A 16,624-nucleotide genomic window follows, 5' to 3' on the forward strand; every position below is an offset into this window, starting at 1 on the left:
ACATGGCTGAAAAAATCGTGATAGGGTATGGAACCCAGGGGTTACATCTTATCAGAAGGGCAAAAAGGATGAAAGGACTCTTCCTCCTCCTTACCGCACATTCCTTGAAGGGCTAATTGGCTGAAGGGCTAATGGGCTAAAGGGCTAAAGGGCTAATGGGCTAAAGGGCTAATGGGCTAAAGGGCTAAAGGAGCAACAACCTCGTCGATCGCTATCAGCAAGAACGCTTGTACTTTGTTAAGTGTAGAAAATTAATCTTTATTTGTAAATGGTTTCATGTTCAGAACAAGGAATGGAAAATCCCCGAGGTGCGATGAGTTACGTTTTACGAACTAGTGTTTGGAACACTGAACTTTTCAAGATGATAGCAGAGAGTTTAGCAATGTTCTGTTGTTGGATTTTAAATTCCGCGCTACAACATGCATAAGGTGGTAGCCTTGAGGTTTACCGCCGTAAAGATGGCAAGAGTGAGGTTAACAATGTTCTGTTGTTGGATTTTAAATTCCGCGCTACAACATGCATAAGGTGGTAGCCTTGAGGTTTACCGCCGTAAAGATGGCAAGAGTGAGGTTAACAATGTTCTGCGGTTGGATTTTAAATTCCGCGCTATAACATGCATAAGGTGGCAGCCTTGAGGTTTACCGCCGTAAAGATGGCAGCAGTGAGGTTAGCGACGCTCTATTGTCCTTCAAAGTGAGGTTAGGGTTCGTCAAGAAGACAGCTGTCAAAAAAGCACGTGGCTATGTTTACCAAACAAGAGCATGTGGTCGTGACGTCACGGTCACGTAATCAATCCTTAGCTCGACGTCGTTAAGAGCAGTATTAGGGTTAGCTATGCTTAAATGTCTTGGGAACAGAGCAGCAGTATGAATTGCTATGTTTCAAAGCGTGTACACATGACCTATCGATATTACATGCATCGACCATCGAACTAAACTTCATCCGCTAGATCGTGCTGCTATCTTAGCATAACCTATACCCATAAAATTAAAGTACAATGAATAGCCATGTTTCAAAGCGTGTACACATCACCTATCGATTTTGCACACATCGACTCTCGTACTAAACTTCTTCCGCTAGATTGTGCTGCTATCTTAGCATAACCTATACGCGTGACCTTAAGGTACAAAGAATAGCCATGTTTCAAAGCGTGTACACATTACCTATCGACTTTGCATGCAACAAATATCGTACTAAACTTCTTCCTCTAGGTTGTGCTATCTTAGCATAACTTATACACATGAACTTAAAGTACAAAGAATAGCCATGTTTCAAAGCGTGTACACATTACTTATTGATTTTGCATGCATCAAATATCGTACTAAATTTCTTCCGCTAGATTGTGCTGCTATCTTAGCATAACCTATACCCATGAACTTAAAGTATAATGAATAGTCATGTTTCAAAGCGTGTACACATCAACTATCGAATTTGCATGTATCGACTCTCGTACTAAACTTCTGCAGGTAGATTGTGCTGCTATCTCAGCATAACTAAGACGCATGAACTTAAAGAACAAAGAAGAGCTATGTCTCAAAACGTGTACACATTACCTATCTATTTTGCAAGCATCGACTCTCGTACTAAACTTCTTCCGCTAGATTGTGCTGCTATCTTAGCGTAACCTATACGCATGACCTTAAGGTACAAAGAATAGCCATGTTTCAAAGCGTGTACACATTACCTATCGACTTTGCATGCAACAAATATCGTACTAATCTTCTTCCGCTAGGTTGTGCTGCTATCTTAGCATAACTTATACACATGAACTTAAAGTACGAAGAATAGCCATGTTTCAAAGCGTGTACACATTACTTATTGATTTTGCATTCATCGAATCTCGTACTAAATTTCTTCCGCTAGATTGTGCTGCTATCTTAGCATAACCTATACCCATGAACTTAAAGTACAATGAATAGTCAAGTTTTAAAGCGTGTACGCATCAACTATCGATTTTGCATGTATCGACTCTCGTGCAAAACTTCTTCAGGTAGATTGTGCTGCTATCTTAGCATAACTAAGACGCATGAACTTAAAGTACAAAGAATAGCCTTGTTTCAAAGCGTGTACACATTACCTAATGATTTTGCAAGCATCGACTCTCGTACTAAACTTCTTCCACTAGATTGTGCTAAAATCGTGTAAGTGTGCTGCTATCTTAGCATAACCTATCGATTTTACATGCATCGACTATCGTACTAGACTTCTTCCGCTAGAGCATGTAGCAATCGCTTTTGTGTATCCCAAACCCCTGTGCACGAACTTAAAGCATAAAGATGAGCTATGTTCTAAAGCGTGTACACATCACCTATCGATAATGTATGTATCGAATATCGTACTAAACTTCTCCTGCTAGAGCGTACGAGTATCGCTTGTGCGTGCACGAACTTAAAGCATAAAGAATAGCAATGTATAAAAATCTTGTAAACAAAGCAGCAGCATTACGTATAGTCAAGATTAAATGCGTGCACACATCATGTATCCATGATGCACACAGTACTAAACTTATTCCATTAGAATGTACAAAGTTCGCATGTGTTTGTACTGCTATCTTAGCATAGCCTATGTGCATGAACTTAAAGCATAAAGAATAGTTATGTGTAAAAAATCTTGTGAACATAGCAGAGTGTTAACTACGTAGGTGTAGACATTGAACTTTACATGCTGAGGCAACATACTACGTGACCGTGACGTCACGACCACGTGCTCTTGTTTGGTAAACGTAGCCACGTGCTTTTTTGACAGCTGTCTTCTTGACGAACCCTAACCTCACTTTGAAGGACAATAGAGCGTCGCTAACCTCACTGCTGCCATCTTTACGGCGGTAAACCTCAAGGCTGCCACCTTATGCATGTTATAGCGCGGAATTTAAAATCCAACCGCAGAACATTGTTAACCTCACTCTTGCCATCTTTACGGCGGTAAACCTCAAGGCTACCACCTTATGCATGTTGTAGCGCGGAATTTAAAATCCAACAACAGAACATTGTTAACCTCACTCTTGCCATCTTTACGGCGGTAAACCTCAAGGCTACCACCTTATGCATGTTGTAGCGCGGAATTTAGAATCCAACAACAGAACATTGCTAAACTCTCTGCTATCATCTTGAAAAGTTCAGTGTTCCAAACACTAGTTCGTAAAACGTAACTCATCGCACCTCGGGGATTTTCCATTCCTTGTTCTGAACATGAAACCATTTACAAATAAAGATTAATTTTCTACACTTAACAAAGTACAAGCGTTCTTGCTGATAGCGATCGACGAGGTTGTTGCTCCTTTAGCCCTTTAGCCCATTAGCCCTTTAGCCCATTAGCCCTTTAGCCCTTTAGCCCATTAGCCCTTCAGCCAATTAGCCCTTCAAGGAATGTGCGGTAAGGAGGAGGAAGAGTCCTTTCATCCTTTTTGCCCTTCTGATAAGATGTAACCCCTGGGTTCCATACCCTATCACGATTTTTTTCAGCCATGTTTATGCGATAACTTGTTCGACTGATTTTTACACACAAGACGAATGATGGAAGGTAAATAATTTGAAGTTATACTTTGGCTATATCGTTTACCGAGCGAGTTAGCTGCGCAGTATGGGTACAGTGTGTTTTTGATTTTTACACTATGCAAATCATTGAAGTTGTAGTTTTGCAATATTGCTTACTGAGCGAGTTAGCTACGCGATATGTGCACAGTGTGTTTCCATAGTTTTTGATTTTACACTAAGCAAATCATCAAAATTGTACTTTTGCTCTGAACACATCAAACAATGTTCTGATCATATGTTGAGGTTAACAACATCGATTACAGTGTTCGATTCTAGTCTTGTTATGTTTCATTCTGATCTTCTTAGAACAAGGGTACCCCCTAACATGTTCTAAACACATGTTGTATTGAGTACAGTGTTCGATTCTAGTCTTGATCACTTATTTCGTGTTCTGAACACATCGATCAATGTTCTGATCACATGTTGTATCGAGTACAGTGTTCGATTCTAGTCATGATCACTTATTTTGTGTTCTGAACATATCAATCAATGTTCTGATCACATGTTGAAGTTAACAACATCGATTACAGTGTTCTATTCTAGTCTTGTTATGTTTCAATCTGATCTTCTTAGAACAAGCGTATCCCCTGACATATTCTAAACACATGATGTATTGAGTACATTGTTCGATTCTAGTCTTGATCACTTATTTTGTTTTTCTGAACGCATCAATCAATGTTCTGATCACATGTCGTATCGAGTACAGCGTTTGATTCTACTCTTCTTATGTTTCGAAAGTCTAAACATGCACAATAATGTTATCGCTGCACACGCTTGCCTTCGCGATGCAGGTTTAAACTTGTTCGATATAAAGCTATGCCTTGACATAAGAGGCGGAGGAGGAGGTAGAGAAGGAGGAGGGGGAGGAGGAGGAGGAGGAGAATGATAAGACCTTAACAGCCTATGTATAGTCGCCATTGTTTTTAAAGATGATAGCTGTCAAAAGAATTTTTCAAATTATCCACCACCACATTTCAGCTAAAGAGGGCAGCAGGGTGCTCTGTTGATTAAGCACATAGAATTTCAAATTGCCCTCCACCACATGCATAACAGCAGCTGTTATCTTGCGCAGTAGCCTCTAAGCTAGCTTTCTTCATAAGAGTAGCCACCATCTTGTGCGAGCACCCCTAGGCCGTCTCATAAGGAGCTATGTATAGTCACCATTGTGTGTCTGCCATCTTGCGTAAGCATCCCTAGGACGTCTCAAGGCATCTTGTTTCTCATAAGAGCAGCCACCATCTTGTAGAAATAGATAGCTGCGAATGCCAAAGGGCTTAAGTAGGAATCGAACCGTTGATCTCATCATTAGAGTATGTTTTTTCTTGTTCCTGATACTACGAACCTACGTATTAGGTGGAAAAATTTTGTCCGTTTTGCTCTACGATGCATCGTTTTCGAGATATTTAACATTTTGCATTTAAGCCTCCAAATTTAATGAATCGAACCTGCACGGTACGTTATACTCTCTACCATAGCTAGACCTGATCATGTTACGAAGACTCGCTTCAATACAAGCTAAAACAGAGCAAATGCCAAAGGGCCTAAGTAGGAACCGAACCGTTGATCCCATCATTAGACTATGATTTTCTTGTTCCTCATACTGCGAACCTAGGTACTAGGCAGAAAAATTTTGTCCGTTTTGCTCTACGGTGCACCGTTTTCGATATATTTAACATTTTGCATTTAAGCCCTAAATTTAATGAATCGAACTATCACGACACGTTAGCCTCTAAGCTAAGAGTAGCAACTATCTTGCGCAAGCACCCTTAAAGCGTCTCATAAGGAGTTATGTATAGCTGCCATCTTGTGTCCGCCATCTTGCGCAAGCATCCTTAGGGCGTCTCAAGCCATCTTGTCCAAGGACCCTTAAGCCGTCCCATAAGATCAGCCGCTATCTTGCGCAAGCATCCCTAGGGTATCTCATAAGGAGCCATGTATAACTGCCATCTTGCGCAAGCATCCCAAGGGCGTCTCATAAGAACCTGTGTATAGCAGCCATCTTGCGTAAGCACCCTTAAGGAGTCATGTATAGCCGCCATCTTATGCAATTAGCGTCGAGAGAGGGCTGCTGTAGAATTTTTCTTTTTAAATTATCCGCCACCACTTTTCAAAGGTATCTAGCTAAAGATGGCAGCACCGCGGATGACAGGTGACGAATTTACATCTACTACGATAAAGAGGGCAGCACGGTGCTCTCTGTATTAAAGATGGCGGATGACAGCTGTCAAAAAAGCACATGGCTATGTTTACCAAACAAGAGCACGTGGAATTTGCCGCCATCACATTTCAAACTAAAGAGGGCAGCACTATGCTCTGTTGATTAAAGATGGCGGATGGTAGCTGTCGAAAAAGCACGTGAGTTTGTTTCCAAACAAGAGCACGTGGAATTTTTCAATTTGCCGCCACCACATTTCAAAGGTATCTAGCTAAAGATGGCAGCACGGTGCTCTCTTGATTAAAGATGGCGGATGATAGCTAACAGAACTTTTCAAATTGTCCGCTACTACGTGCTTAAGGTAGTAGCCATAAAGAGGGCAGCACGGTGTTCTGTGGATTAAAGATGGCGGATGACAGGTGATGAAATTGCCCGCATGATAGTAGCACAGTGCTCTGTTGATTAAAGATGGCGGATGACAGCTGCACGTGGCTTTGTTTCCAAACAAGAGCACGTGGAATTTACCACCACCACATTTCAAACTAAAGAGGGCAGCACTGTGCTCTATAGATTAAAGATGGCAGATGACAGCTGTCAAAAAAGCACGTGAGTTTGTTTTCAAACAAGAGCATGTGGAATTTTTCAATTTGCCGCCACCACATAGAGGGCAGCACTGTTCTCTCTGGATTAAAGATGGCTGCTTGTCGAAAAGCATTTTTCAAATTATCCGCCACCACATTTCAAAGGTAAGTAGCTAAAGAGGGCAGCACTGTGCTCTATAGATTAAAGATAGCGGATGACAGCTATCAAAAAAGCACGTAGCTGTCAAAAAGCACGTGGATTTGTTTATCTCGAGCTAGTGAGGTTAAGTTGGTAGCACTAAGGTTTAGGCCCGTCAAGATGGCAGCACTGCCGATGACAGGTGACGAAAGAGGGCAGCACGGTGCTCTGTAGTTTAAAGATGGCGGATGACAGCTGTCAAAAAAGCACGTGGCTGTCAAAAAGCACGTGGCTTTGTTTATCTCGCGCTAGTTAGGTTAAGTTGGTACTACTGAGGTTTAGGCCCATCAAGATGGCAGTACTGGGGTTAGCGATGCGTTGTTGTCGATGACAGCTGTCAAAAAGTACGTGGCTTTGTTTACAAATCTGTCGAAAAGCACGTGGCTGTCAAAAAAACACGTGGCTTTGTTTACCTCATGCTAGTTAGGTTAAGTTGGTACCACTAAGGTTTAGGCCCGTCAAGATGGTAGTACTGAGGTTTGCGATGCGTTGTTGTTGATGAGAGCTGTCAAAAAGCACGTGGCTTTGTTTACAAATCTGTCAAAAAGCACGTGGCTGTCAAAAAAACACGTGGCTTTGTTTACCTCATGCTAGTTAGGTTAAGTTGGTACCACTAAGGTTTAGGCCCGTCAAGATGGTAGTACTGAGGTTTGCGATGCGTTGTTGTTGATGAGAGCTGTCAAAAAGCACGTGGCTTTGTTTACAAATCTGTCAAAAAGCACGTGGCTGTCAAAAAGCACGTGGCTTTGTTTACCTCGCGCTAGTTAGGTTAAGTTGGCACTACTGAGGTTTAGGCCCGTCAAGATGGCAGTACTGAGGTTAGCGATGCGTTGTTGTCGATGACAGCTGTCAAAAAGCACGTGGCTTTGTTTACAAATTCAAATTTCCCGCGGGAGGTGGAGGAGACCTCTGGGAGGCCTCTGGCTGAGGTGGAGGTGGAGGAGGCATCTGGGAGGCCTCTGGCTGAGGTGGAGGTGGAGGTGGCCTCTGGGAGCCTGAGGTGGAGGTGGCCGCCGAACCCGCTTATTATACTACTTATGAACCAGAGGAATGGCATGCTAAAGAAAAAAAATTTCTAACTCCCCGGCTATTTCCCGCCAATATTCAGTGTTATACTCGGTACGCAGCAGTAATCCCATCTATCGGAGTTGAGAGGCAGCATAAGAGACGAAGTACATCACAATAAACAATGGTCAATGTAATGTTATTGTTGTTCAATGTTATGAGCTTTAGATATTATAGGCCTTCACATTTCGTATTATTCCCACTCTGAAATACCACTCTTATCATAGTCGGTACGGCAAAACTGAATAAAACATAAATGATCGAAAATTGTATTCTCTATAACTTTATTATATAGTAATTTTCGATAGGACCAATAACATTGGTATTTAAAAATGACATTTTAGGCGCCTTCCCCTAAACTACAATTTCATCCAGGATGAATTAAATTGTTTATAGCTTAGACTGTAGTGTCTTATTCCCCTACTCTATATGCCGATTTTCATTAAATTCTGTTAACCCATTTTCTCGTGGCTCGGCGTTAATGTGGATTTGGCAACAAAAATACAAATTCATGAATATCTGTGTTATCATAGCCGGTACGGTAAAAATGTATAAGACGTAAATGGTCGTAAATTTAATTCTCTATAACTTTGGTTATGCAGTATTCAACGATACGGCAGCTAATAATATAAATATTTGAGAATTACATTTAGGCCTTCCCCTAAACTACCATTTCACTCAGTGTGAATAAAATTATTCATAGGCTAGATTATAGCGACGTATTCCTGGACTTTGCATACCAATTTTTATGGAGATAGGACTATTAAAAACATAAATATTTGAAAATTAAATTTTAGGCCTTCCCCTAAACTACCATTTCTATCAGCGTGAATAAAATTATTTATGGCCTAGATTGTAGCAACTTATTCCCCGACTATGCATACTGATTTTCATTAAATTCTCTTTGGCCATTTTATAGTGATGCGTGTACAGACAGACAGACAGACAGACAGACAGACAGACAGACAGACAGAGAGACAGACAGACAGACAGACAGACAGACAGACAGACAGACAGACAGACAGACAGACAGACAGACAGACAGACAGACAGACAGACAGACATTACGGAAATATAAAAAGTGCATTTCCTGGTTACTGTGGACATGACCGATACAGAAATACCATTCTTTTCAAATTCTGAGCAATGTACAGACAAAACTCTTATTATATATATATATATTAAATCACCAGTGTAATATCACACCAACATTATTAATTTCTTCGCAAACATTTTAAACAAGTTTGAACTGTAAATTATCAATTAAGAACTCATTTTGCCGAAACAATCAGGATTCTGATTTTTATCTTTTAGATATGAGTGTAAAAAGGCTGATTATGCCCTTATAACGGGCAAATTTTATTATGATAAGACGTAAACCCTAACGTTAGGAAATCAATTGTATTGAATAGGTTGAGCTTAACAAATTTTAGTAATAATTTTTAAACTAATAACCTCACTTGCCACTATGTTATCTTCCTGAACTTACCGAAATCCATATCCCATTGGCATACACAATTATGAAATTTTTGTTCTAGGTTTGATCAGGCGAACGTATTACTTTCCTGTCAACTGTAACACGAGTACTGTTAATTAGACATGGTATCTCAATGAAAGGAATTGCTTTCCAACCGCTCTTAAAAGAGTATATGTAGGCAGGTCCACCCAGATGATATGGCAAAGCTTACCAAAGCCGTAAGTTCAGCTTCGTAGTGAGCTCAGAATTAGTAAATAGCAACAACAAAGGATTCACAAGAAGAAAACCCCTCAAATTAGCAGAAGGTGCAGAGACAGGAATCTGAACCAGGCATCTCTCCTATTATTTCTGAATCCTCAGGTGCCATCAACCCAAGCTTATATGTTCCAAAAATGTGGCATGTAAATTAGGGCGAGCTCTCTGCATCTTCAATACCGGGTTACACTCTGATTCAGCAAGTCTACTTTCCTGAGAAGTAAATTACTTTTTATAAATATATATGGTGCCCCATGATTTTATAATCACCCTGCTCATTTCTTATTTCTGATTCACCTAACCTAAACTCTTTTTCATTAAAAGTTAGTGTGTCACTCCAGTTCTTTGAAAGGTTCGTAATAAAAGAGTGCCTGCAACTCTCTTCACTAACTTTCGAAATGAAGACGATCAATATGAACTTCACTTTGTCACATCTTTGAATAATACCAGTGACTCCCTCTCTGCCAACTCCTTTACATCTCTAGCGGGTGTGCGAGAGTTATACATTAGCAGGCTGTTACTCCGGGTACACTACCAATTCATTCATACTTTGACCGACATTTACGTGAGCAAGTTGATGAACAATTTATTCCTGGCACAGTACTGTTTACCTTTCAAAGAACTGGAGTGACACACTAACTTTTAATGAAAAAGAGTTTTAGGTTAGGTGAATCAGAAATAAGAAATGAGCAGGGTGATTATAAAATCATGGGACACCATATATATTTATGAAAAGTAATTCACTTCTCAGGAAAGTAGACTTGCTGAATCAGAGTGTAATCCGGTATTGAAGATTTGACCGACATTTATTCCTGGATAGTAGTTAGTAATGGCCAAAAATTAAACACCAGTGTTTTACACCCTGACTGCTGTTTACAGGTTCTGGAACTATAAAATGAGCCACACTCACTTTTGTAGAGTCTCCTTCTCCATCACGAGCTGAGCTTTGGTCACCACATGTTCTTCCTCTAGAATCTCATACTTGGCTGTAAGGTCTTCATACTCCTGTCTTTCAGTGGACAGTTCTTCCTCAAGTTCTGCCAAAAATACAAATATTTGTAAAGCCATTTAATGACCTATAATTTGTTAAGAAATACCAAATAAAAGTGCATTAATGACGTAAAAGTAGTTTTTCAAAATCACTCAATATAAAAAATGAAACTATTAACAATTAGGTAAGAACCTGTAATGTTACCTTGTACTGTTTTTTCAGTGCATTTTCACAACAAATTTGTATTACAATGAACTTGTCAGAGATACTTAAACAAAAATGTTTGTCTGCTGTCGTATACAGTTCCTCTCTATTGAAGAATACTGAAAGCAAGGAATATATCTTGGATTTAATTCACAGCCAGTGAGCTGACAATTGAACACTCCACTCCATCAGCTTTACCTAAGAAAATTCACTACTTTATTTGCAACTTGTACTAGCACTTCAGATATTTCTAGAGCTGTTAAGACATTGGGAAGGAATCCACAATTTGTCATAATATAATAAGGTATGTAGGAAGAGGATGGAGCTTCCGTTTTGAATGCCAGTCATCATTAATATTTTATACAAACTATCGGTGGTGTTTTTTCTTTACTTTTCTTGCTACGGGCTTTACGTCGCACCGACACAGATAGGTCTTATGGCGACGATGGGATAGGGAAGACCTAGGAGTTGGAAGGAAGCGGCCGTGGCCTTAATTAAGGTACAGCCCCAGCATTTTCCTGGTGTGAAAATGGGAAACCACGGAAAACCATCTTCAGGGCTGCCGACAGTGGAATGTGTTTCTGTTTTCGCTGTGCGATTGCTGGTTGGTGCTAGCTGCGAGACTTGCGTGAGCATATTGAATGAATAGTTCCCATTCATGCTGTTTGTGTCGGCTGGTGTGTCGTTGGGTGGTGGACGGAGACATCTGTTATTGGATAGCTATGGGTTATAGTGTGTTAGTGTGGGTGATTTGTTGGCCTTGTGCTTGGACATTTTAGTGTCTATACTTGTTTTCCCTTTTCATGACTATTGATTACTGGTGTTTCTTTATTTGCATGTGTCTTGTGCCCTCTTATTAGTTGTATTTATCATCTAGTTGTAGTGTATTCGTACGGTGTGTGGCCAGCCTCAAGTGTTCCTGTCTGTGAATTTTCTGCGCTAGATTAATTAAACTAGCTTGTTGATTCTGTAATCTTTGATCTTGTGTCATTCTGGTGTAAGACCTGGTTAATATATTGATGTTCTTGTACCTGGTGGTTCTCAGCATACTAGGTCTGGTACCCTGTCGAAGTCATTATGGGCCTAGGTATACTTCTTCCGCTACATTCTTTTAACCTATCCTTATTTTGCCTAGTTCCATTATGAGTTGTGAGTTCTATACAACGTCCTACCTTATCTACTTGATGTTGTAGAGTTGAGTGATGCAAAAGGGTCATAAAACCTGAGGACTAAGTTCCTTTTAACCTGAAAGGTTTGGTCGTGATCCTGTGTTTGGAGGAAAATGTTATGGTACCGTAAGTTTGATTTTGGGAATTGCATATTGGCTACTGAGCATGTTGTTGAGGATGGTGTAATCCTTTCATCCCTTTAAGGGCTAATACGTCGCTTGGGGTAGTCATTATGGTGTTATTATTATTATTATTGTGGTGTATAATTGTGTGATTATGGCATGCCAGGTATGGGCTGTCTGTTGCCTTTATGTTTTACCTTGTGCTTCTGTAGATTTGGGAATAAACTTTCGCATGAATCTACAACGCTTTTGGAACGATCTTACTATATTGTAACTTGCTGGTGTTGTGTGTCCTGGTTCCTTCATTTCCTGTCTCCCTGCATTTCCGGATGATCTGATGTCGTCGTGCCTGTATTGGCTCTACTGTAAAGCTCATTTAATTTTACCTGCCACTCTATGGTGTTTTTCTCTCAGTGGATCTTCTAATGTCTGTTGACATTGTTCATTGGTCGTCCTACCGTTTTGAGGGTTTGCTAGTTGGGCATGGGACTAGCTAGTATTCCCCTAGTCGGTACTGGAATCTCACCGGTGATAGATTATGGAGTCTATTAGCAGTGTACTGCCTTCTTCATGTTTCTTTGAGCATTTTCCGTGGACTTTCCTCGTATTCCGCCACTTATATTTTATTTGCCTGGTCTCCTGGTGGATAGGAGAAGGTGCCAGTTTTGCCGTAAAGGGACAGTGTGAAGTAGATATCACGTATTACTAGACCGCATAATTGCCGAGATTCTGAAAAGAACAACGTAGCAATGGCTTGTTACTTTCCTTTTCGGTCTTTTGATCTGAGGTTTTTCATTGCCTTCAATTTTGATTAGATATGCCCTTGTGGAATGAATATTTTTGGTCATACCGTGTAGTTGGTTGGTTACTTGATTCCAGAATGTGTTCCCTCCTGAGTCTCCCCTGTCCCTACTTCTGTCCTGTTTGTTCCATGGAGGTTATTATGGTCCAATGTTGTATTAATTTTTGATCTGTAAGTTTTGGTAGCTTGATGTTAGTTGATTGATCTGTTGTTGATGACAAATCTGATTGCGCAACCTCCATCTTGAAATTGTAGAGGTCTCCGACCTATCCAACCTACTGTTCCCTTGCTCTGAATTTGTGTACCTTTTAAGCCTTGGAATTTTCCATATTTAATGCTCTATGCCTGGTCACTTGAAACATTGCTAATCATATGTGTGTTGGTTGCTTCTTATTATTCTTGTTCGATTGGTTATGCATGGTGTAGATGTGGAATGTTGAGCCAAATTAAGTTGGAAATTCACTCAATATCTCTACTGGTGTACTTGACAAATTTTGGAACATTTGGAAGCTCGCTGTGTTGAAGAACTGCCTCTGCTCTGTTCTAGTTGCCAAGTATCTGCTTGTGTTATGCATTATTTGGTGTATTATCTGCGGTATACTCTGGCCCTGGCTCAGTCCAGCGTAGCTTGAATATTTCAATTAAAACTAATACTTGGATCCGTGGTATCCTGTAGTACTGCATACACCAATTTATACTTCTTTTCTTGTTTCCCTTTTCTTGGTCCCTTAGGTTCCTTTCTTTTCGGGTGGTAATGTTCATTTCATCTGTGAATTGAGATAGGAAGGCTGAATTTCTTCGTAGGCAAATGGGAATTGATAACTAAAATTGATATTAAGATTGAGAATTTCTCTGTTCCCATCTCTGAATGTGTATGTGACGTGAATATGGGAACTAACTTAATATTTATTTGGCATAATGGAATTACTACTTGAAAACACCTACGAATATTTATTTATGTCTCTGGCATGTGTACTTGTGAAACGAGACGTTATCTATCGTTCATTGTTTGAAACTGCCATCTAGTTGTGGAATTTTCCATGCACACTTAATTCAAACAATTTCTCTTATTGTTACGTATTTGCTGGATTAATCTGAGTGGGTCGATTTTGACCGATGGCCGTGCGCCATGCGCAGTGTGCGACTTTGATTGCTGGGAGCAGCTGTGAACTTCCGGCATGCGCAGGGAGAGCGAGCCAGTCTGGCGTTCAACATGGCTGGTCTTAGCCGCGCTCGTAAAAAGACATCTTGGTGCAGTGGGAGAGTGCTAGTAACGGCGAATTTCTCACCAGGATAAATGTGAAGATGTCAGGGCTTCGCCCTTGATCTTTTGAATATGTATCAGTGTGCTCCAATCCGTATGTATGGTACTAGTGTAAGAAGAAAACCTTGTGTGTGTATTAACTGCTAAGCAATATGGCAAGTATTGGTATTGGATAACTCTGTTCAAGTAAGTACTGGAAAAGTCTGCATTATGCAAATAATCTCGTACTGCCAAGGAGCACATACTTCTAAACCTCGGTTCGTTAATTAAAACTGTAAACATCTGGAAGCAAATTCATTGTATCGGTTATGCAGTAAATTCGTAAAAGTATGTAACTAAAATATGTGCGAATTTGGAATCGCTAGTTATGCGTCTGTGAGGTTGTATTTTGTGCGAGTTGTTTAATCTTACTGTGTTGTGGTTCATTCCTTGTTTGCTTACCCATTCTTGAGGTGTTTAGTATTATTATCATCGCCGTGACAATTATTATTATTATTATTATTATTATTATTATTATTATTATTATTATTATTATTATTATTATGTTATTTCCTTCCGGTGTTGATTTTCCTCCCTAATATTTTTCTACGTCGTTTGTAATTAACTTCTATCTGTTGCTATTGCCTTCATGGCGGATTATTTGTTTGTGACCGTTATTTGCATTGTTCGGCCTTTAATTAATGACACCTCATGTACGTATCCTAGCGTAATCCAAAGCCCCCTTTATTCTACATTACCTAAGATGTGGGCGAACTGTTTAACAAAAGAAAATGTAATTTCTAACTATCACCTCTTGCATATATAATAATAATTATATATATATTTTTAATAACGTCAAGTCTCTGAAAAATTGAAATTTGCTGGTCGATATTTAACTTAATTTATGCCATTTTCTTAACGTTTTCTTGTCACATTCTACTCATTGTTTCAGTTTCTTACCGTTGTTATTATTACGTAATGGTGATCCCTTTCTTATATTATCTGACGACACGTTATTAATTTTGGTGGCTTTGATGATATAATGAGACGATGGATTAGCGTCGGTAAATGTCACTCCTGGGGTGTGCTTCGAGTTCTATTATTATGTGGGAACGTATTATGTATCTTTTCCATTGATATTTTTTATTTGGTTCGGATAGTTATCCACCTTTGTTTTATTATAATTTAATCTGGTTTCCTTTAATTATGTAGATTTTAATTCGCGGTTGGAGCCACTGATTTATTTTTGTACGTGTGTTATTGCGTGTACCTTTGCGCGTGTCCTTTTATTCGTTAGTAGTGTAGCAAATTTCAATTTTAAACAGTATTTATAGTCGCGGGCCCGCATACTGATTATACTCTGACTATTTTATATTTTAAATGAATTTCCATGAAATAATTTCCTAGAGTTATCGTTACAAGGTTTCTGGTTGCAACCAATTTTTAAAACAAAAAATTTCAATCTTTCTGTACATTAAGGAAATGTAATTGAATATTTTATTTAATGGTATTAGTTATGAATTTTCCAACTTTAATTTTGGTGGAAGCCTATGTTAATGTCAGCTTCATTTCATCTTAATTTAAATTTCAGTTTAAAATATTGTTTCTCCCTTTTATTTTAATTGCGTTTTAATTTTTTAAGAAAAAGGAATATATATATATATATATATATATTTAATTGTTCCCATATTATACCGATTTTCAAATTTTATTTACTAAGTAAATATTCCTTATTTTAAATTTAATCTTGTGTGTTATTTAGTAGTTAGTAATATTGACCTGGCACCCTGTCAAACGTTAGAGTAAGGTCCTGGCCGTTCTTAATTCATGCTTTTGCCCTCCACGCTTCATATTTTGTGCTACTGCCCTTACGGTAAGTATTGTGTTTGTTTTCATTTTGATGTTTGTGCTTTTTAATTTGTCGTTTTGTGTACTGTTTGGTAAGGTTGCAGTGTAATCTCAGTGTTTTTGGGATTTTCTATTAATATTTTCTATTTCTATTAATTCGGGTAAAGAAGTGATACAGTATAGTAACGGTAAAAAGAAATACCCAAGAACTTGCGAATTAATTTTCTTTTGAGGAAGATAATCCCGAGTGTTCATCGTGATGGTGATGCATTTATCTACAGTATTTGAACTACTGATCAACATTTTGGTTATGAGCCTGGTGTAGTACAAAGGACTTATTATCCATGTGATGTCAGTACTAAACAATTATTGGGTTTAATGACAGTAACTACTATTAGAAGGCAAATACATTGGTATGCTGGTGCTTCTGCGACATGATTTAATCGGGTTAAGGCAGTGCATAAAAATGAACTCATCTTGGTGTGTCGTTTTCTCTTATGGACTCCTTCACCAAAATTTAGTATATTTCTGGACCACCGCAGTACATGTGCCATTAAGTACGAGTGTTCGTGTGGTTTCTGGGCGGGAGGCTGAGGCAGAACTAATAAAATAGTCTCCTCGTTTGACATTTTTGCGTTAGAGTTTATCTCCGTAGAAATTGATTTCTGGCATCTTCTTGCGAGATGTGGACTTAATCGTTAAAGTCATGATCTGCTTCCTTCTTCTATATATGAGGATAAATTACTATTCATTTGAAACTTAATTTTATGCAGCTCCCTGAAATTATGTTGCGACAGTGAGGTCCTGTCAGAGCTACACTCTACTGGACGTCGAGCGAGTTCCCTTGCCAGGCTGTAGCCTATTGCGCAGTCCTCTGGCGCATAGCTCTCCAGGCGTGTGTAAGCCAACTTCGGCTTGCCGTTGGAGAAGGAGAGTGAGGCGGTCTGCCTAGAACATGGAAGGAGGACAGACGCGTGTTC

General features: G+C 39.4%; 1 protein-coding gene across 3 annotated transcripts in view; it reads right to left on the reverse strand.

The window, feature by feature from the left end:
• The window catches only part of LOC136879210 (uncharacterized), a 1,250,431-nt gene that overhangs the window by 399,316 nt on the left and 834,491 nt on the right, over positions 1 to 16,624 (reverse strand). For all 3 annotated transcript variants that reach the window (XM_067153008.2, XM_067153007.2, XM_068228965.1), the window contains one exon: positions 10,176 to 10,302. In XM_067153008.2, coding sequence (XP_067009109.2) covers positions 10,176 to 10,302 — 127 coding nt within the window. The remainder of the gene's footprint in view (positions 1 to 10,175; positions 10,303 to 16,624) is intronic.

The sequence above is a fragment of the Anabrus simplex genome, chromosome 8, assembly GCF_040414725.1.
Source record: "Anabrus simplex isolate iqAnaSimp1 chromosome 8, ASM4041472v1, whole genome shotgun sequence".
NCBI classification, from domain to species: domain Eukaryota; kingdom Metazoa; phylum Arthropoda; class Insecta; order Orthoptera; family Tettigoniidae; genus Anabrus; species Anabrus simplex.